This window comes from Ipomoea triloba, chromosome 14, assembly GCF_003576645.1.
Source record: "Ipomoea triloba cultivar NCNSP0323 chromosome 14, ASM357664v1".
NCBI lineage: Eukaryota > Viridiplantae > Streptophyta > Magnoliopsida > Solanales > Convolvulaceae > Ipomoea > Ipomoea triloba.
In genome coordinates, this window is record NC_044929.1 from 18803995 (window position 1) to 18826279 (window position 22285).

Consider the following 22285-nt stretch of genomic DNA (forward strand, 5'->3'; position numbering starts at 1 on the left):
ACGGACGTCATTTTCCGCCATTTGGGCTCATTTTCCCCAGTCAACAAAAATCATTTTCCGTTGACTAGGTTTTCTTGGTGTAGCTAAACACAAGAAACCCAAAAAATGATTTCCGAAAATCATTTTTTTTTGGTTTCCAAACACAACCTAAAAATAATTTTAGTTACGTATCACTAAACAAAATACATAAATGTGATGTTTAGTAAATATCTGTTAGCTGATTGTGTTTGATTAGTTGATAACATTAACTTATTGTATAATGTGTTTGGTAAATTAATTGCTAGCTGATATTTAATTACATACAAAATGACTTTCTTAAAAAGTTAATAAAAATTAGTTTTGAGCAGTTTTTTGAATTTTAGTATTTAGAAGCAATAAAATAATGCCACCGGTGTCCCGATTAACACTCTCACATGGATGATGGGAGGCTTTAGTAGGTTGAGAAAGTAATTATGAATGTTACAAAAAATAATTAAACAAATAGTTATATATATTAAATGTTTAAATAAGTCAAATAAAGTAAATTCATTGATAAATTTATTATGTTAACCACCACAGCCAAAATGAAAAAGGAGTAATAAACGTAATGTTGGATAAGTGTGCAAGCGTGGGACATTAATGTCATACAATAGGTAGCAATTTAATTTGAGAAAAGTGTAGGCCTCTCTGTTACTGATTGGACGGTTATCAGTGCGCAGAGGAATAAATTTATCTCTGAAACCAAGCCCTCCGATCGAGATCTGACGGTTGTCATTCACTCTGTACTTCCTTTCGTTTATACATTACTCCATTCCCAACTGGAAAATCATAAGCATATTCCTATCAAACAAAATATATCTACATTTTATTATATATGAAAATAAATAAAATAAAATTTTAATATTAAAAAAAATAATCAGAACATGCGTAGTTAATAAATAGTTGAAATTTGAGTAACAAATGAATGTACACAGAATAATACCCAAATAATTGTTCCTTTTTCTGAACAATTTTTTTTTAAAATAGAGAAAGGCAGAAATAAATAATTTATATATAAAAAAACGCCACAGAAATACAGTAGTTATTGTGCACAGCAGAACACAAGACAGCATAGAAATAGTTATTGTGCACAAGACAGGCAGACAGACAAAATTAGAGACGGTAAAACAAAATGCTGTTTGTTGATGGCAGTCCCCAGTCGTTGGATAGGGAAGCCGGCCGGCTTTTCAGGGGATCCAACGGTGGAGATGAAAAAGGAGATGGGGACAGGAGTTGGGATGACGTCATAGTGCAGTAAGTACAGGGCGAGAAGTACATCGTAAATTGGGAGACTCAAGTGTGAAACGGGGTTTTAGAGAGAGAGAGAGAGAAAGGTTAAAAAAAAATACTGTAAAAGAAAAGATTACAGGCTTTCTTTTATGGGGCAGAGAGAGATATGAAGAAGTTAAAACTTGTAGATGGTCAGCTTTTGCATTTAATCTCTTATGGGTAAATGGTAATATTGCCACTGTCAACAAGCAAAAGATTTCCTCTTTCCTCCTTACAATTAAGAATCTATGAAACAGAAATATGCCCAAAATGCTTCTTGCTTTACAATTTTCTACCCTACACGTAATATATCTGTGGATGATAACGGGAAGGCTACTTTCATTTTTTAATTTTACTATTCGACTATTCGTAATATTCTTATTAGGGGTGGACAATTCGATTCGCTTTATCTGAATCAAATCGTATATGTATATATATATATATATAATTAAACGGTTTCGTATTCTTGTAAATCGAACTGAACGATTTGATAAAATCCGAACTGAACTGAATACCTTTAGATAATGGGAATAATACTATGTAAAATAATAATAACAACAATAACAATAACAACTACAATAATAATAATAATAATAATAATAATAATAATAATAAAAAAGAAGTAAATCTAAGTCTCTCAATGCATGCTCCAGTCCTATTTTCACTGGTATCTCTCTTAAAATTTTTTAGTTGATTTCTTTATAGCTTATTATCTACTTTGCACTTTTGTTGTTTGCCGCAATTGTTCTTTACTTCACAATTAGTACTTAGTAGTATGTTTGAACTTTGAATTGCTATTTTGTTATATAATGTTTAGATTTTGGATATGAATTATGTGATAGTATGTTCCGAAAATTAGAAAATGTTGAAAATTGAGGATCTTAAATCGAACCGAAACCGAACCGAACTCTAATGTTAAACCGAATGATTTAATTTTTTTTAAAACGAAAAATTGAAACCGAAAAAACCGAACCAAAACCCGAAACGCTCACCCCTAATTTTTATATTAAACAGTTTATAATTATTAGTTTTAAAACATTTAAATAATTAAAAATAAAAAATATATGGACGTCGCGTCCCCGAGCTTCTAAGGAGCACTTAGTGATTTTTCAATCATGGTTAATAGTATGAGTTATTATTTTATGTTTATATGTGATATGATTATATTAGAAATTTTAAAAATTTTCTTTGAAAAGTTTAAGAAAATTAAATGTTTTAAAATCTTTCATAGTAATTTAATTGTTATGATTCCTGATAAAATTAATTATATTTAACAAAATTATTCCTAATAAATATGTCTCTATTTTTTTTTAGTACTATTGATTCCAACTTGATATGGTTTAAGAATTCCTGACTATTGCATGGGAACAAGTTCATCTTCGAAGTATTTTCCCTTATAATATTTTTCAATAGGAGCTTTTCTCGTTCCTTTTATCGAACATAATGATGCGAATCGAGCGTTAATGAGTTCTATTAATTTAGCATTTATTCATACATATTTTCTCAATTTATTAAAACATAAAGAGTCAATATTCCCACTAAGATTGAAACTTGTAACCTTCCATTTGTTCATACATATTTTCTCAATTTATTAAATAATTTTTTTATTTTACAAAAAAACGTCACACGAAGCCATTTTTCGTTTACGGAAAATGACTTCCGAATTTTTTGTCCGGAAGTAATTTTCCAGAAAAATGAGCTCATTTTTCGTGGTCAACGGAAAATGTGTTCCGTTGATCACATTTTTCGGATGTTGCCAAACACCAAAAGCCTGGAATACCAAACACACCCTTAGGAGAACCATAATATACTTGGCTTATTTCAAATTGTTATTATGAAGGTTTTTATGTTGATTGAATAGTTAATGAGAGAAATGAAGGATAACGGAGACGGAGTGGGGCAATTAGAAGCGGAAGTAGGCGTTAGTATCTGGGTGTGAGAGCATCAAAAGGCGGAATTTTAAAAGGGAGTGATGGAGCCTAGCTTCTTTCTATATTCGCCGTCAAATCTAACGCCCATCTCCATGTTACATTGTTTCCTCATCTTCATCTTCATCATCAAACACCAGAATATTTTTCACTGTACTGTCCTCTACCTCACTTTCCTGCATGCTTACAATTTCCGTATCAAATCAATTCAATTACAATCTCCCTCCTCACTCTCTCTCTTTTATTTAAGAGTTACAGAGTATTATTTACTCGCAAAATTATTTAATAACGAAATATAATATTTAATATTAAACTAATCAATTTGGTCTTAATAATCATTAATAACGTTACAAGTCCATGCGAAGGGTTAGTACCAAATACCCTCATTTTCATATGTATTCAAGCAATTCAGAAAAGTTATGCATGTGTTGAAAATTTTTGGAGTATTGTGAGTCATTCACATAGAAACTAATTTATGTGCTGATTGAATAGTCTCGATCGAGAGTTAAGGATTAGCCTGATAGAAATAAGCATGCAAGAAGTTCATAAGAAGAATACTTGTATTTTGAGACATATTTACAATTATTATACCATGAAGTAGGGTTCATAGTGCAGCACCGTGGACCTTGCCTCTAAACGGCGTAATTTTGAATTTTAATTTTGACAACAATTGTTTGTTTTCCAATTCACGTTATAGTTTTTTTAACTGTAAAGTATGTGTATGTGTCTTGTGTTATGTGTTTGTATGTCTCATGTTATGCAACTCTGCTTTTAAGCGTATGAATTTTGTACCTGAAATAAAGTAAGTATAACATACGTTTTTGTGTATTGTGTTATGCGTTTTTGTGTCTTATGTTATGCAATTTTGTACATGACTTAAAGTAAATATAAAACATGTGTATGTGTTTTGTATTATGTGTTTTTGTCTCATATTGTACAATTATGTACATTAAGCGTATGCATTTTAATTTGTACTTGAAATAAATTAGTAATTGTGTAACACACAACATACTGTGTGTTTTGTTTTGCGATATGTCTTGTACTATGAAATTATGTGTCTATATGACTGCATGTTATTATCTACATAAATTAGATTTGAGAATAAGTAAATATATAACATGTATATGTATTTTGTGTTGTGAGTTTTTGTCTCTTGTATTATAAAATTTTGTACCTTAAAATATTAATTTATGTACTTAGAATACACTAAAATATGTGTTGAAACGTAACCCAGAAACTACAAAATCTAATAAAACTTAAAATATCAAAACGAATTCATTTTGATTCAGAGTAAATTACCACCAAAATGGTCCATCGACTATGTTGATTTCACCTTTTTGGTCCTAGTCATTTTGACTTGGCTAATTACATGACTATCAATTTTTTTTTAACCATTTTGGTCCTCCAGTGACTTAGACGGTAATTTTTTAGGGATATTATTGGAAGTTTACTAGAGAGCAATAGGAGAGGGCACAAGAGAGCCCAAAAAAAAATGGTGAATTCACATTGAACTTCCAATAATATCCCTAAAAAATTGTCGTCTAAGTTGCCGGAGGACCAAAATGGTTAAAAAAATTGATAGTCGAAGGATGTAATTAGTCAAGTCAAAATGACTAGGACCAAAAAGGTGAAATCAACATAGTCGAAGGACCATTTTTGTAATTTACTCTTTTGATTCATATTTATAGGTAAATCAATTTTCGCACTAACAGGATGGGAGTTACCCCTAATCTAGCTAGGTAATTAGTTTGCATGGGAGTGACTTGATCGCAATTTTTGTAGTTATTTGTTGCTCTATTTATTTTTCAATGGATATTAAAAGTGATTACCAATATTAAATTTAATTATTATTAAATTTTGATATAATATTTGTAGAACCTATTTAAAATAAAATATTATAGCTGGTTTTACTACAAAATTGGTAGTATCTGAGCATAAGGAGCACTTATTATAGCCTTTGACAATGATTGTACTATTCCACTCAATGCTCTTCCAGCTAGCTTAGTCTTGCATTGTATAGAGCACATATCTCCTGCCCCACTTCATTGTCACCGGAAAACTCATCGGAATCTTCCCGGACAAACTGCATAAATTCTAGCTTTGCTCTAATCCGGGTTCTTATTCTCCAGCCCAAGATCTCCCTACCTTTTATTCCCTAAAACTATCACCAACCTAACTTTAACGTTAAAGGTAATCAAATTCGGTTCTCCAAACCTCCAACACCTCTTATTTTATTATATTTCTTCCCACACTTTCTTTGCTTGCTGGGTTTTCTGTCCTTTTTTCTTTTGGTCTTATCTGCAGGGTTTTGAGCAGTGAAAAAAAGTGTAAAAATTCTGTATTTTTTTTTTCTTTTCTCTTTTGCTTGCTTGCCTTTTCTAGCTCAAGAAGACGTTGAAGGGTTCAAGGTTTGGGGTTTGTTGGGGACTGGAAATGACAGGAACTGAGAAGGGAAATTAGGGTTTTGCAGTGTGATCAGTTGAGGTGGGGGTGATGATGATTCTCTCTTTTCTTGATTTTTTTTTTTTTTTTTTTTCATTTGAGGTTTGGGTTTTGTTGTGAAGGCCTTTTGCTTGTATTCTTGGCTAAAGTTTCTGTGCTAAGCTGACAAACAGTGAATGCTTTTACTGGATTTGTGTGTTGGTTGTAGTAAATAAAGTCTGTGAAAGAGATGAAGTTTGCTTGGCCTAGAAGTCTAAGCCAAGCTAAGGTTGCACGAAACTAACAAAACGCCATTGGAAGGAGAGAAACTCAACAGCAATGGAATTTCTTACCCAAATTCTTGTCTCTTTCCAGTTTCTATTTGCTCCCCACGTTTCCAGCTTACACATCACACACTCTTTCCATAACCAAAAAAAAAAAGTTTTCATTTTTCATTTTTTTTTTCTTGAAAATTCTTTCATTTAAGATGTTTAAGGTTTCTTGTTATTAGTACTGACCAATTTGTTGTTTTTTTGAATTGGGTTTTCCTTAAAGTTCCCATCTTTATGTGCTTTTTCTCAGGTTTCTTAACGGTTTGGGTTTTATGTAGGGATGGATTTTGTCACTAAGGGGGACTGATAGGTTCTAATGGAGACTAGAACACACAGGCCTGATTTGCATGTTGTGCAACAAAGCAGGAGGGATAAGTTGAGGGTTCAGAACATTCCATCGTCGTCTTCTCCTTACCTGGGAGACTATTCTGGGAATTCTGAGCACTGGTCCTTGCAAAACCCGGGACAAAACATGGATCTTGCTCAGCTTCCTAGTTGTAGGTATGGGAACATTTCATATGAACAGTCAGTGTTGTCCTCAGAAATGCTAAATTTTGGGTCAGATTCACACTCTTTAGTACCAAACAAGAACAATGCTGTTACTGTGAATCAAGAACCGCCCTCGTCTCCACCGGGCGATAAGGCTGGTGGTGGAGATAATGGGCAGTTTAGTAATAGCTTCAACCATTTTGTTAATGTGAGTGGTGAGCCCCAGAATTGGAAGAGCGTTGGATCGCAGCAGATTTGCTGTGATTGGAATAATGTTGGGGCGAATTATTCGAGTGGTTTGGGTAGTAGTAGTGTTGGCCCTATGGCTGTGGGAGGGAGCTCGTCCCGGGGTTTGATCCCGAATTGTGTTCCTGTTTCTGGAACTCATAGTGTGAAGCCGGGGTATTTCAAGTATAGTGAAGCGCAATTGAATTTGAGTAACACGACGAGTGTGATTCCTGGACAGTTTGGTCAAAAGCAGTTTGAGGATATGCAGTTTAGTGCATACTGTCCAGAAGTGGTGACTTCGGGGAGCTGCATTGAGACTAAAATGACTACCTCTGTGTCGTTGCCAAACCCGAGGGAGAGCGGGCGTGGTGGTTCGTGGTTGGATTCTCGGAGCGAGCTTCATCTGCTTCCGGCTTATGGTGATCAGTCTAGTGTGTTATGTGTTAACAGTGATTCCGAGATGGTAAATAGGGCAGTCGAGGGATGCCATCATCAGTGGCACGGTGAATTTGAACGAGGGTCGCAACGAAATGACATCTCGAGCACTCAGGCTCTATCGCTCTCGCTTTCCTCAGTTGCTCCGTCCAAACCCCATTTTGGGGCAGTTGGCAGCCAGCATAATGTTTCGGGGGACTTGAATTGTGGCTTCGATGGCATGCCCGGGTTGCGGCCCTTGAGGTCCGACTACTTGTGTTCCTCCTCGAAACAATTGAGTAAAATGTTGGAGAATGCTGCTTGTCAAGACACAGTTGTCAGGAATTCGACTTTAGCTCATCTAAATGTGGTGCCATTTGGTCCTTTCACAGGCTATGCAACCATTCTGAAAAGCTCGAGATTCCTAAAACCGGCCCAGCAGCTGCTCGATGAACTGTGCAATTTTTCTGGCCATAGTGCCCTAACAGTATCTGCGCTCACCAAGAAAGTTTTGGATGAAGTCTGTCTTTCGAATGATGCCATCGAGGGTTCTGCTACTTGTCCAGGCGGGTCTATGGCTGGTGACAACAGCGGTTTATATTCAGCTAATGAATCCTACCTGAGATCCGAATATCAGCAAACGAGAGTCAAGTTGTTATACATGCAGGATGAGGTAATTCGCTGACACCCTAGCTTGGCTCGTTTAATTAGATAACTGAAGTTATTCCTAAACTATGTGCTTATCTGCTCGGTACTTACATGGCATACTGATTCCTGAATTGCGGAGGATTTTATTATCACATTTTCTGAAATAGACATAAAGCCCGGATGGCTAGAACTGATAGTGTTTGTGGACATCTGTTTGATATAATCCCAGGTAATCCCGTTGGCAAAACTGTAAGGGGTAAAATAAATAAAATTTAAAATATACTCGAGCTTGTCTAACTGAAAGATTGGCGACTTTAAACTGAGTTCAATTAAGTAAATGTGCCTCGGTAGGAAATTACGGGTCAAATTGAATATATCATCTCGAAATCTACATACCCATTTGTGTTATTGTCATCCTAGTATCGTCTTTAATTTTGTGATGTATGTTGCCATGATATTCCTTGAATCTGAAATTGCATAGTCTTGGAGATGTGATTTCGGGCTGTTGTTAATTGATCTATTTTTCTATTTATAATCAAGTTGTCTACTTTAATTTGGATGTTTCCCGCCTTTGTGCTCAGTCTTACATTTTATTGTCTGATTTAACTGATGTTTGTTTCTATGTATGTAATACAATGTTGTCACATCTCGAGGATATCCTTAAATGCACTCGGGATGCTATTCTTGTGTATCTGTGGCTATGGATTTAAATACTCTCTGGAACCATATATCTGAACTAAGTGGTAATGTTTTCTGTTGAAAATGTAACCCGAGGCCCTAAAATAGCTAAATACGTAAAGTTTGTAGAAAATCCTTTCAGCCAAATGAACTTTTACAAAAACCCCGTAAGATTAATTGCAGTTTTAGAATCTAGTTACTATTCATGCGAAAATTGAAGTGTATAGTAATTCTTAGTGTAGGCTTTTCATACTCCTACGATGAATGACTGTAGCTGAACTTGACCAGTCGTCTTTCCCCTTTAGGAATGGTTGATTAGAAAAATTGAATCGAACTTTGTATTTGTTGCGGTAGCAAAGTTAGACACAAATGCCCAACCTTTAGAACCCACGGGAGTATGATTGATTAACTTTTAATTGCTATGGGCTCCGTACACAGTATTGTTTGAATTAAAGATTAAAGGATAGATTAGGATCAATCAATCGAAATGATCATAATGAAAAATGCTAAACACTGTTAATAAGTTGCTTTATTAAAGTAGTACACTCAGTGATTTGGAGATGGCCCGTGCTGTACGGGGCTTAATTATTGCATGAAACCATTCCTTAATGGCCAACATAGTGACGACATCCCCTCCACCTACTGATGTAAAAGTGACATAATACCTAACACAGGTGAAATGATATCTTTTGAAAATGTTTGATTTTTGCTTAAACAGTTTTTGTGGTTTAATTTGTGTAGTGGTCTGACTTAGGGTTTAATATGAAAAGTTGAGAGAAATTTTTACTGTAATTCATATATGCGTTGCGAGAATCTGAATTGCTAGCTTCTTGTGCGATGTTTTCGAAAGGTTTGCAGAAGGTACAGCCAGTATCATCAACAAATGCACATGGTAGTTTCGTCCTTCGAATCGGTGGCGGGTCTGAGTGCAGCTACCCCGTACATTTTGCTGGCTCTCAAGACTATCTCGAGGAGCTTTTATTCCATTAAAAGCGCCATCTCAGATCAGCTCAGGAACATTCGGAAAACTTTGGGTCAAGAGCTGTTATCCCATGCTGGTAGAAGTAAAGGGGATAGAGTTAGCTCGAGTCTGAAATTGGCTGACCATCCGCTAGAAAAGCAGAGAGCTATAGGTAGCGGGATGGGCTTTTTGGATCCCCAACCGCAAGTTTGGAGGCCACAGAGAGGCTTACCCGAGCGTGCTGTTGCTGTTCTTAGAGCCTGGCTCTTTGACCATTTTCTTCACCCGTGAGTATCACTTTCGTTCTCTCTTGTGAGATTTTGTGTCCATCGATGCGGTTTTCTCATTTCTGTTTCGTTGAAATCTCGAATTTATACCTAACAGGTATCCAACCGATGCTGACAAGCATATGTTGGCCACCCAAACTGGCTTAACTCGTAACCAGGTAGGATGGTAAAACAGCATTGTCGATTATTTATGTATTGAGGATTCTAGCGATTATAGTACTATGTGGTTGATTTAGGTTTCAAATTGGTTCATCAATGCCCGAGTTCGAGTTTGGAAGCCCATGGTTGAGGAAATACACATGCTCGAGACTAAAGCGATGTCAGAAAGGGGTTCAAATGTTGGAAAACCCGAAGTGGTCACAACTGCAACAGAAGGCGCAACCCAACCGAACCACATCCAACACTCGAACGGTTTCACCTTCCCAAACGAAAGCCAATACTCAAACCGGCTGAGCATGAGAGGAATACCGGGCCTGCAAGCAGAATGCTGGTCGGGGATTGGCGAAAGATCACACCCCGCTAGCTGGAGCGCTGCTCAAGAAAAACAATCGAGGACGATCAACTGTCACATTCCTGCAGCTGGTATGGATGGACCGCTTATGGGTTTCGTGCCTTACCATCAAAACAACCTCGAAATCGGGGGGCTCGGGTCTGTATCGCTGACGCTGGGGCTGAGGCAGAGCGCGGGTGAGGGAGTGCAACAGCAACATGAACCTCAGCAGCTGAGGCAGCATTTAGGAGGTCAAATGATCCATGATTACCTTGGTTAAGTCTAGGGTTATGTTGGGAACTTGGATTAAATAAGGAAAACTACAATTAAGCTGATTTGATGATCCTCTAGTGATTAATAGGGTGAAACATTGAATTGCTAGAAAGTGGGTCATGATTATCCTCTTTAAACTGTATGATAAATGACACTTGACAATCATAAACCTCAAGTGAAAAAAACATAAATATGCACATGTTAGCAATCTATAAGAATTGAAAGAGCTGCTATATTTAGCTCACTTTGGTTGGCAGGTTTATTTGTTTGTTTCTGGGCTTCTTGTTCTGTATTCTCCATTTCCCTTTTGTAATACAAGCTCATTATTTGATTTATGAGAAAGCTCGCAATCCCGTTATCTTGTACAATGATGCTCCAAAGGCTACTAACTGCTGTTGTTCCATTTTATTCACTAATGCTAGTTATTTGAGTCATTTCTATTTTTGGTCCTACTGTTATTGTGGCATTGTCAATTTTAGTCCACTTTATTAATTTTTACCACATTACAGCCAGTCTTATTTAGTCATTGTCACTTTTAGTCCACCGTTAAAATTTTTGTCAAATGGCCGTCCAAAATAAGAGTATTTTTTATCTTTTCATGCTTTATTCATCTCCTTGACCCTTTGCAGTGGTTTTCCTTACACATTTTCGTCCAATGAAGAGGTCCGACGAAAGCCATGGCTTTGTAATGTGGCTCACATGGCTTTCACTGGACCTCTTCATTAGATGAAAATGTGGAAGAAAAACCATTGCAAAGGGTCAAGGAGATGACCAAAGCATGAAAAGACCCAAAACACCCCTGTTTTGGACGGCCATTCGACGAAAATTTTAACGGTGGACTAAAAGTGGCAAAGACTAAATAAGAATGGCTGCAATGTGGCAAAAATTAATGAAGTGAACTAAAATTGATAATACCACAATAACAATAGAACAAAAAATGAAAATGACTCTAGTTATTATTATAAAAACAGGATATTGTATTACTAGGTTAAAAGTTATAATTAATAATGAAAGTTTAGTTTTATTTTTTTAATTTATATACATGCAAAACAGTCAATACCATATTTTTATAATAGGATAGGCCATTCAAATCTTCCCATGAGAAATCTACATGACAATAAAGATCAAAACATAAAGAAAAAAAGAGGACTAGATTTTACAAGGTTTAACTATGTGTCTCTTCAGGAGTAAAATAGTTTTTGCTCACACAATCTTAACACACTAGTTTAATATGCAATATTTGAAGGAAGAAGAGCAAAATAATTCTTTTATTAATTATAATTATAACTACATTTTTCAATGTTATGGTCATACTATTTAGTAAAAATAGTCAAATAGGTCCTTAAACTTTATTTAAAAGTGCAATTAAGCCCATGAACTTCAAAAAATGCAATTAAACATTCGAACTTGTCAAATTAAGTCAATTAAGTCTGATTTATCATTGGTTACCGGTAAAATTATGACCGGTGACCACTATTCATGGCCGTTAATTAAAAGAATAATCTAAAATACCAGTAGCCTTTTCCGGTCTTCTCCATTGGAGAATACACAATCGATTGATCGTCTTCTATGGTGGAGAAGGCGACTAGCAGTGTAATTGTCTTTTCCAGTGAACGGATTTTTTTTTTTTAATTGAATGAGTCGCCAGAAATTTTTAATCGTTGGAATTATTGTCGGAATTTTGATGACAAGTTATTTCAGGTGAATTACCAGTTATTAGGTTTAGATGCACTAAAATGATAAGTTTGAGTGTTTAATTAATTGCGCTTTTTTGATGTTCATGGACTTAATTGGCTAATTGCACTTTCGAGTAAAGTTTAATGGCCTATTTGACCTTTTCCCGGTTGTTTACTATGGACCCGAGTCCACTTTGCAAGGTGTACCCGAGTCCACGTTCACAATTTTAGAACTCTATTTTTACAATTACACAGAACTTTATATTCACAATTTCATAAGTCTATATTCATTAGTATAATACAATTTTTTGATCTATATAACAAAATTGTGAATATAGAGTTAAAAAATTGTAAATATTGAATAATGTAATTTTGTATATTGAGATCTAAAATTGTGAATATAGAATTTTAAAATTGTGAACATAGACTTAGGTCCAAGGTGGATCAGACCCGATTCATAGCATAATTTGCCACCCTTTTCCCTAGTATTTATATATAACCATAAACTACAACACATTTACAACATTATCCTTCTATGGTTCACTTTGCTACACTAACATTTATCCTATCTCTCTTACATAAGAGCAACACCAACAAAAATCACCTAAAAATGAAAGAACACCTAACTAACCTCTTCGGCCTAGAGCTGCCAAACTTGTCTTCCTCCCAAATTTGACAAATGGGGACACCTAACTACCTAAGTGCCTCTTCGGTCTAGATCAAGAGGTGCCAAACTTATACACCTCCCAATTTTTAAAAATGGCATTGGAGGATCATCAAAACTTGCATGCATGCTCCAGCCTAACATACAAACCTCTTAAATTAAATATTACCAATTTTTTTTTTTATTCAAGCTTAATTAACTAAATCAGAATGAAAGAGAGTGTATTGAAGAGATCAAGATGATGAATGCATTAGTGCATTAGTCTAGTGGATAAGAAATAACAATTAAGATTTGTTTATAATAACAAGGTGGAGTTTGATTCCTATTACGAATATTGAGGGTTTGGGTTGAGTTCTTTTTGTGTATAAGTGTACTTTTTTTTTTTTTTTGAAAAAGAGTTTGGACATGTTTATATGATCTATTATATAATATGCTAAAGTCAGGAAACTTGAGTTATAAAAATAGAGAGTAAATTGTCAGTTTGGTTCTGTGACTATTGGAGTCTTGTTAATTGCAATCCACGACTTTTAAAACTGTTAATTTAGTATCATAAGTATTCAATTTTTATCAATTGTGGTCACTCCTGTCAAATTGTCGGCCAAATCTCACCGGAAAATATTAATAGGTAAAATAATGAGGGTATTTTAGTCATTTTACTTCACTTTTCTTTCTTCTACGGTGGATGGGTTGATTTCAGCTACGATGTTTCTGATGAGTCCATCTCTGTACGCTAATCATTGCCTTCCCAAATCCAGAGCCTCTCTCTACAAAGATCTTCTCTATTCCAAAGTCACCGCTTTTTTGTCAACGCATTCAACTTTCAACTGCTCGTCTCTCTCTCTCTCTCTCCCAGCAGTGCAACTCCTCATTCTTAGGTTATTCCTAACCCTAATTTAGTTTTTCATATGCTAAATCTGAAACAATGTTCTTTTTCCCGGTTGCTTATGAATTAAATAATAATTTTAAACTTTTCTAGCTAGAAGTAAAAATTTTTTGTTTTTTTTTTTGATTTTTTTTTAAATCTGGTAGTCGCTAAAATTTTTTGCTTCTCTCTCTCCTCCCCCTTGGATACGAAAGTTCATACATTATTTCTTTGTTTCTTTCGATTCTTTCATGATTAATTTATTTTTATACATCTTTATATGCCGCCTGCTCCTTCTAATCTCTTTTCAAAATTTCATCGATGTTTAATTTTACATACCTCATGGATAACCCACAAATCTATGCATATTACAATTAGCTGGTGACGGTAAGAACGCTACCAGAGTATATTTGATAGGTAAGTATAATAGTTTCAGTACAAGAATGTTTGTGTGTAAGAAACAGAACCCCCCATCCTCTACAACAGATCTACTACTTATACTATGTGTGCAACTAACAGCTCTTCTTCTAGTGAGTGTAACTGACTCGGGTAATAATGGTGGGAGGAGTAATGATGGAGAGCCGCTGAGTAATTCCCCTCTTCAATGTGCCGTGTCGGTGTAACGGGTGGCTGCTTGACTTCCATGTGTCCGCCTCCACAAGTGTGTTCGGCTCCTTAGTAATTGTTGTGCGCGCTCCTTCGTAACTGTTCTTTGATGGGGCAGACCAGTACCGGGTCGGATTAGTACCTTGCCCAATTATCCGGTCACTAGCCCCCCTACTCCCAAGTTTAAGAGAGTAGCCGAGTCAATTAGGGAGTAATAATAGTTCATATTTGAGACGAATAAGTTTTTATCTTTTTTTTTTTTGGAACCCTGACTGGAGCAGCCACGGTAGCAAGGACGGCTTAGGCTAATAATTGAGGCATTGACCAAACACGGCCTCAGCGGCCTCGGCCGCAAGTAGCCGAGCGCGGCCTCAACCATGCGTGACGGTAATATCGTTACCAGATAATATTGAGATAAGTGAGTAACAACAGTTTAGTACAATGAGTAATTAGTTTCAGTACAGTAGTGTTTGTGTGTCCCCCTTCTACAACAGGGTTCCTTTTTATACTTATGCAACGACTCTTCTGTGAATGTAGCAGATGGTTAATGGTAATAACGACAAGGAGCCGTTGGAGTAACTCGTCTTCAATGTGTTGTGGTTGTGTAACATGTGGCCGTTTGACTTTCCCATGCCCACTCGTCTTCCTACACTTCGGGTTAGTACCGCTTGTGGTTCTGGGTCGGGTTCTTACCCAAAAACCCTGTCACCAGCCCCCACTCCTTAGCTAGCGAGAGTAACCGAGGTAGCTTGGGAGTAATAAAGGTATAAATATTTATATTGAGATCTTATAAGGAAATCCCATTGATTTTTAAAAATATTTTCTAATCTCCACCATAATTCCCAAAATTCCCCTTCCTTTTATATGCCTTTGTTTTTTGTATAAAAACTCTTCCCCTTCACTTGTTCGTTTTTTACCGTCTCCTTCAATCCTGTTTCCACACCTTTTCCTGGTACGCTTCTTTTCCATACTCTCTTTAATTATTATTATTATTATTATTATTATTATTATTATTATTAATTTTTTAAAACCCTAGCCAAGGCACGACCTCGGCCCTGTGTGGTCGAGCCGTTGCCTCGGCCCCAAGCCTACAATATGTGATTTATTTTTTTTTTTCAATCTGATATTTTTTTGTGCGTTTAGGCGGCTGATGCCATAGGTATTCTAAATTTTTTTTAATCAGTGTTTCTTTGTTTGCTGGCAGGTTGGTTTCCCCTTGCTCACTAACCAGGTTAGTTTTTTAATTTCTCAATGGACGTGCTAGATTCAATTGATATTGATGAACTCTCTTCTTCTGATGATGAGGAGGAAAATTCACCTCATGATGATAATGACCCTTCCTCCCCTTTTAAGAATTTCCCCAATATTCCTTATGATCTTGACCCTTCTTCGCCTGATTCACCAGTGCGGACAATTTGTTTAAAGAGGAAGAGACACGGGGCGTCATATTCCTCCCTAGATAACTCCCTTACAGAGCTTATACGGCCTCAATTAGATCCTCAAGAGTTGGAGGATGCCCGAGGTCTTGTGTGTCATAATGTTCGCCTTTTTATACCTGAGCCTAATGCTACTATTATGAATCCCCCTAACACATTCTTCAGAGTTCACCTTCTATCCATGCTGCTTGGGCTTAGGTTTCCTCTTCACCACTTCCTTATAGAATTTTTAAACTACTATGAAATAGCCCCATGCCAACTTGTTCCAAATGGCCACCAAGTAATTGCCGGTTTTCTTTCCGTGTATTGAGAGAGGGGAGGTGGAACCCACACTGAGCCTTTTCCAATCGCTGTTTAGAGTTGGTAGTTCGTCCACCACTTCAGAGGGTAAAGGATTCGTTGTTATTTCCTCCAGACCCCGTCTCAAGCTTTTTGATGATCATTCCACTTTTAATAAGGACTGAAAATCAAAATTTGTTTTTGTCTCACTCGATTGTCCACCCCTTTTGCTATCAGGTGGGGATCCCGGGTTAGATGCCACCCACATTTAGATATGAGTCTCCATGTGCGTAGGGGGTAGTTGAGCTGAGGAAAGATGGTCCACTAAAGGCGGCTAAGTATACTACTGAGTGAGAGTTCGCAAAGTTGAGTTTTTCGAGGACTCGACCAGCTGCCCTTGATTCACCCGGTATCGCTCTATTGTTTGTGATGCTTGACTATTTTTCTTAATTATTTATTCTTAATTCATACAATTACGTGCCATAACCCCAATCCTCAGCGGAACGACAATTCATACCCATATTTTCACTCATCATTATACATCATCAGAGGGCCCCTACCAAGTCGATGGATTGTCGTGCTTACGGGAGTATAATTTGTCGCGGGCCGACCTGGTAGCATTTGAAACTCTTGACATCTAGGGCACCGCCTCGCATATTCCACACAATCCTTCCACATTTTTTGCCAAAAGAAACCCTGCAATGCAACATGATATGCCGTGCTATAATGTATGCTCCCTGGTGCGCGGAGCACACTCCTTCATAGACTTCTCTAATCATCAAATCTGCCTCATCCGGGTACACGCACTTCAAACCTATCCGAGGGCAAGTCTGGTGCCAGCAACCGCGGTAATTCCAGCTCCAGTAGCGTATATTTAAGTTGTTGTAGTTAAAAAGCTCGTAGTTGGACTTTGGGATGGGCCGGTCGGTTCGCCCCCAGGGTGTGCACCGGTTGTCTCGTCCCTTTTGTCGGTGCGCTCCTGGACTTAATTGACCAGGTCATGCCTCCGACGCTATTACTTTGAAGAAATTAGAGTGCTTAAAGCAAGCCTACTGTCACAGACTCATTTTCCCGTAACGACGTCTTGTGTGGCCTTAGTTATATTTCCCCTCAAATAGCTAAGTCAGCATCATTCGTCCCTCGGAAAGGATGCAAAGTGAACGATGAGATGACTACGAAAGAAAGTTAGGCAAGAACTTCGGAAAAGTTGCTAAAGGGAACACGTGAGCTTTATAGGGAACTTGAATGCCTCGAATCTTGGATGCTTACAAATGAGGGCCCCTTGTGGGGTATTTATACCCATTCCACCTCCTCAATGGACAGTGGAGATCTATTTGATCCTACGGCTATGATTGCTTCTCTAGAATCCTTTAAAATTATCTATACACATAGTAGGAATCCATAGAGTTCTATAATATTCTAAGCATTCCTACATACTCTAGCTAGTATGTACAAGGCTCTAGATTATTCTACAACCTATGAGATGTTATGTACAAGTGCCGGAAAATTCTAGAGTGATGTAGGAAACCTCGCAATCTTGCGAAAAAGATGTCAGGGCGCTACATCCTCCCCCACCTAATTTGGCGACGTCCTCATCGCTTTGTATGCCTCTAATTGATGTTGAAATTGCCACAAGTCTTCCTCAGGTTCCCAGCTTGCTTCGGACTCTGGCAATCCTTTCCACTTGATGAGGTAGTGCATTTGAGGTGGAACCCCTCTCTTGCGAACTACCTTAGATGCGAGCACCTCGTCTATATCTCGATCAAAAGACTTTGTCACCACGGCGATGCTCTTTTGGATAACCTTTGGGATCTTCCATGTCTTCATGATATGACTTGAGCATGCTTACATGGAAGACCGAATGTATCTTAAGGGAACTAGGTAGGTCAAGATGATAAGAAACCTTCCCTACCTTAGCGACGATTGGAAACAGTCCTTCATACTTTCGAACTAGCCCCTTGTGTAATCATCGAAATGCCTTGAACTGTTGTGGCAGAAATTTGATGAGGGCTAGATCACCCACGGTATACTCTTTTGGCCTCCGCTTTTCATCTACCCATTTCTTCATTTGCTTGCGAGCTTTTTCTAGGCATTAGCGAGCTAGATCTGCTTGTTCCTCCCACGCTTTGGCCATTTGGACTGCTCCTGGACTTTGTGTGTCTTGAAGTGAGGTGATCAAAGTGTGTGGAGTCAATGGTTGTTGTCACATAATGATGTTGAAAGGACTCCTTCCCGTGGCCTCACTACGTTGTAAATTATAAGAGAATTGGGCAATGTCAAGTAACTTCACAATCTCGCTGGTTGGCCCCCACAAAATGTCGCAAGTAGCACTCTAACAACCTATTAACCCTTTCGGTTTGCCCATCAGTTTCGGGGTGAAAGCTAGTAGAGAAATTGAGTGTTGTACCTTGTATTTTAAATAGCGTCTGCCACATCTTGCCAATGAAACGGGGTCCCTATCGTTGATTATATTTCTTGGCAACCTCCAATACTTTACCACATTCTTGAAGAATGCACGGGCTGCTTCCTCTGCGGTGCACTCCTTAGTGCATGGAATGAAAGTCCCGTACTTGGAGAATCGGTCAACACCATAATGGATCCATACCCTTTAAATTTCGACAAAGCTGTGATAAAATCCATAGATATGGAGTCCCACGGCCTCTCTAGTAAAATGACTAAAATATTCTCATTATTTTACCTATTAATATTTTCCGATAAGATTTGATCAATAATTTGACTGGAGTGATCAAAATTAATAAAAATTGAATAGTTAATGTACTAAATTAACAGTTTTAAAAATCATGAATTGTAATTAACAAGACTTCAATAGTCACATAACCAAAATGAAAATTTTCTCAAAAAAAGAATTGTTAAAAGAATGAATAAATATAAGTTTTGAAACCATCCAAAGATCCAGTATGGTTGACAAGATTGCATATAAAATTTGTATTTATGTTTAAATTATTAATAGTTTAAGTAGCTTAGTTGGTTAAACTTTAAATTTAATGTTAAAAAATTTAGACATTTTATTGTAATTTATAATGTATTTATTAGTATTTTTTTAAATTTTATTATGACTATTTGATATTTTGTCATTGACATTTTTAACATGATTTAAATTTCGTATCCACTCAATTGATTTTCTAGCTTCGTCCTTGCATGTAACTACTCATTTGTAATAGTAACAGAAGTGTTATCAAACTATATAGTAGTTGACATATATATCATGATCAAATGAGTCTACTCATTCCATGAGTCCGTGTGGACAGATATGAGTCATTGAATGTTTGAGAACAATGACTTAGATTTTGTCAACTATGCATCGTTGGCAAAATCTAAGACATTGATCTCAAGCATTCAATGGCCCAGATCTGTCTACACGGGTTCATGGGAAGGGGTGAACTCACCTGAATATATAGTAGAGTTCAGGTGCGGCCACGCCTTAACGACATGCAGTCGCACCCATTAGGCATGCAAATATACACAACACAGTGTTAAAGAAATGCACAACACAAATATGCACCATTAGGTACGCATCACTAATAAGTATGTATAAAAGCACCAGTTCGGAAATGTACAATTAGCTAGGTGTGGTGCATTATTTTGGGTGTGTTGTGTGTTTTTTGGTGTATTTCGCGAAGACGTGACTGCATTTGAGCAAGACATATATATATATATATANCTCTCTAGTAAAATGACTAAAATATTCTCATTATTTTACCTATTAATATTTTCCGATAAGATTTGATCAATAATTTGACTGGAGTGATCAAAATTAATAAAAATTGAATAGTTAATGTACTAAATTAACAGTTTTAAAAATCATGAATTGTAATTAACAAGACTTCAATAGTCACATAACCAAAATGAAAATTTTCTCAAAAAAAGAATTGTTAAAAGAATGAATAAATATAAGTTTTGAAACCATCCAAAGATCCAGTATGGTTGACAAGATTGCATATAAAATTTGTATTTATGTTTAAATTATTAATAGTTTAAGTAGCTTAGTTGGTTAAACTTTAAATTTAATGTTAAAAAATTTAGACATTTTATTGTAATTTATAATGTATTTATTAGTATTTTTTTAAATTTTATTATGACTATTTGATATTTTGTCATTGACATTTTTAACATGATTTAAATTTCGTATCCACTCAATTGATTTTCTAGCTTCGTCCTTGCATGTAACTACTCATTTGTAATAGTAACAGAAGTGTTATCAAACTATATAGTAGTTGACATATATATCATGATCAAATGAGTCTACTCATTCCATGAGTCCGTGTGGACAGATATGAGTCATTGAATGTTTGAGAACAATGACTTAGATTTTGTCAACTATGCATCGTTGGCAAAATCTAAGACATTGATCTCAAGCATTCAATGGCCCAGATCTGTCTACACGGGTTCATGGGAAGGGGTGAACTCACCTGAATATATAGTAGAGTTCAGGTGCGGCCACGCCTTAACGACATGCAGTCGCACCCATTAGGCATGCAAATATACACAACACAGTGTTAAAGAAATGCACAACACAAATATGCACCATTAGGTACGCATCACTAATAAGTATGTATAAAAGCACCAGTTCGGAAATGTACAATTAGCTAGGTGTGGTGCATTATTTTGGGTGTGTTGTGTGTTTTTTGGTGTATTTCGCGAAGACGTGACTGCATTTGAGCAAGACATATATATATATATATATATATATATATATATATATATATATATATATATATATATATATATATATATATATATCATGTTTACCACGAGATTTTCCGTCTGCATATTGGCCGGTGCATGCATTTCACCGTGGTCAAACATACCAGTTCTTGAAACTGTGGTTACAGTAACGAACTTACACACTTTTTTTTTCAATTCAAAGGATCGCCAAATAGTGAAATATGGAGTTATTTCATCTTTTATATGTTTAATATGCATGTTGTGTTGAATGTGTGATTTATTTCAATTAGATTTAAATTGATAGTAAATTTATTTTTAATAATTAAGAATTAAGAAGTTAAATATAATTTTTGTGATTTTCGATCATCCAAAAATGATTGAAAATTAATTAAGTGTAAAGTGTTACACTTCAAAAATACCATTTCTAACTATTTTTCAGTGTCAAAAAACTTTTGTTCAATTAGATTGTCTGTATAAATCTTCATTTGATGGATGCATTACCAGTTTGGCAGAGTCTTCAAAAACATAGCCACAATTCTCCGTTAGCATTGTTAATGACATTAAGGAACTAGTTAGAATTTTTATTTTTTTTAGCCTTTTGTTTGTGTAATATTTTATTCAAGATAGATCATATAGTTTGATTTTCTTTGCATGCTTTTCTTTTTGATAGATGTTCTATGCTTTGATATGAATTAATTAATTCCTTTATTTAAAAAAAATGTATAAAACCTCATTTTTTTTATTCAATTGCTCAATGATAAGAAAATTTGGTCAATAAAATAATCTACAAAATCATAATTTTTCTAACCACTAATTGTTGAAAAATAAAAATAGAAAGTTTAGTCATAGTCGCTGCTAACATTTTTCAACAATCATGCCATTTGGACAAAAAAACACACCAAAATTGCTTATGTTTTCAGCAGAAACTAGGAACAACAAAAACAAATTTAAAAAGAATATTCTGAATTGAAGAAAGTACCTCATCCTCATCCTCTTATTCTCCTTTTTCTCTTTCCTATTTCTTTTTTATCTCTCCTCGTCTTCTCCATTTTCTCCTAGTCTTCCTTCTCCAAAGCCCGGCTATTTGGTTACGTTCATAAAAAAAGATTTGAAAATAAAATAAATTTAAATTTAATGAAAAAGAAATATTTGAAATATTAATTATATTATTTGGTTGGTGGGAAATAAGTTATTGACAATAATTGAGAGTTCTAGATTGGAAACACCATCTTAAACCTTGTTTTTTTTTGGTGATAAGAAAATTTGGTTCATTAAATTTTTTTGGTGGCAGCTTGGAGAGGCGAGTTCAACATCCTATTATTATGGCGCTGACTATTACACAAGTATAAGGTGTAGGTGGTGAATAAGTTGATTAACCAAAATATATAAATGTCAAAGACCTTGTGGTCTAGTGGCATCCGGTGTCCCGGTTAACACTCTCACATGGATGATGGGAGTGGGTTCGAGCCTCAACTCTTGACTCTTTGTGCTTCAGTAGCTTGAGAAGCTATGAACATATAGTACTCCAAAAAAAATATATATATATATAAATGTAATACTAATCAAAAATAAAATGTTTGTTACTTATAAAGGAAACATTTTCAATGTAAAAGTATTATATATATTTTTCATCAAAAGAA

At 35.9% G+C, this 22285-nt stretch overlaps 1 protein-coding gene across 2 annotated transcripts; it reads left to right on the forward strand.

Moving 5' to 3' along the window:
* Positions 1–5153: 5153 nt before the first annotated feature.
* Positions 5154–10801, forward strand: LOC116003557 (BEL1-like homeodomain protein 6). Of its 2 annotated transcripts, none has more exons than XM_031243451.1 (5): positions 5154–5405; positions 6247–7772; positions 9276–9673; positions 9771–9831; positions 9910–10801. In XM_031243451.1, exons 2-5 carry the CDS (start codon positions 6285–6287, stop codon positions 10441–10443), a joined length of 2481 nt encoding a protein of 826 aa, XP_031099311.1. In that variant the 5' UTR covers positions 5154–5405; positions 6247–6284; the 3' UTR covers positions 10444–10801. The 2 variants fall into 2 exon arrangements, with proteins under 2 accessions (XP_031099311.1, XP_031099312.1); XM_031243452.1 differs by lacking the exon at positions 5154–5405 and adding an exon at positions 5454–5699.
* The last annotated feature ends 11484 nt before the right edge of the window (positions 10802–22285 follow it).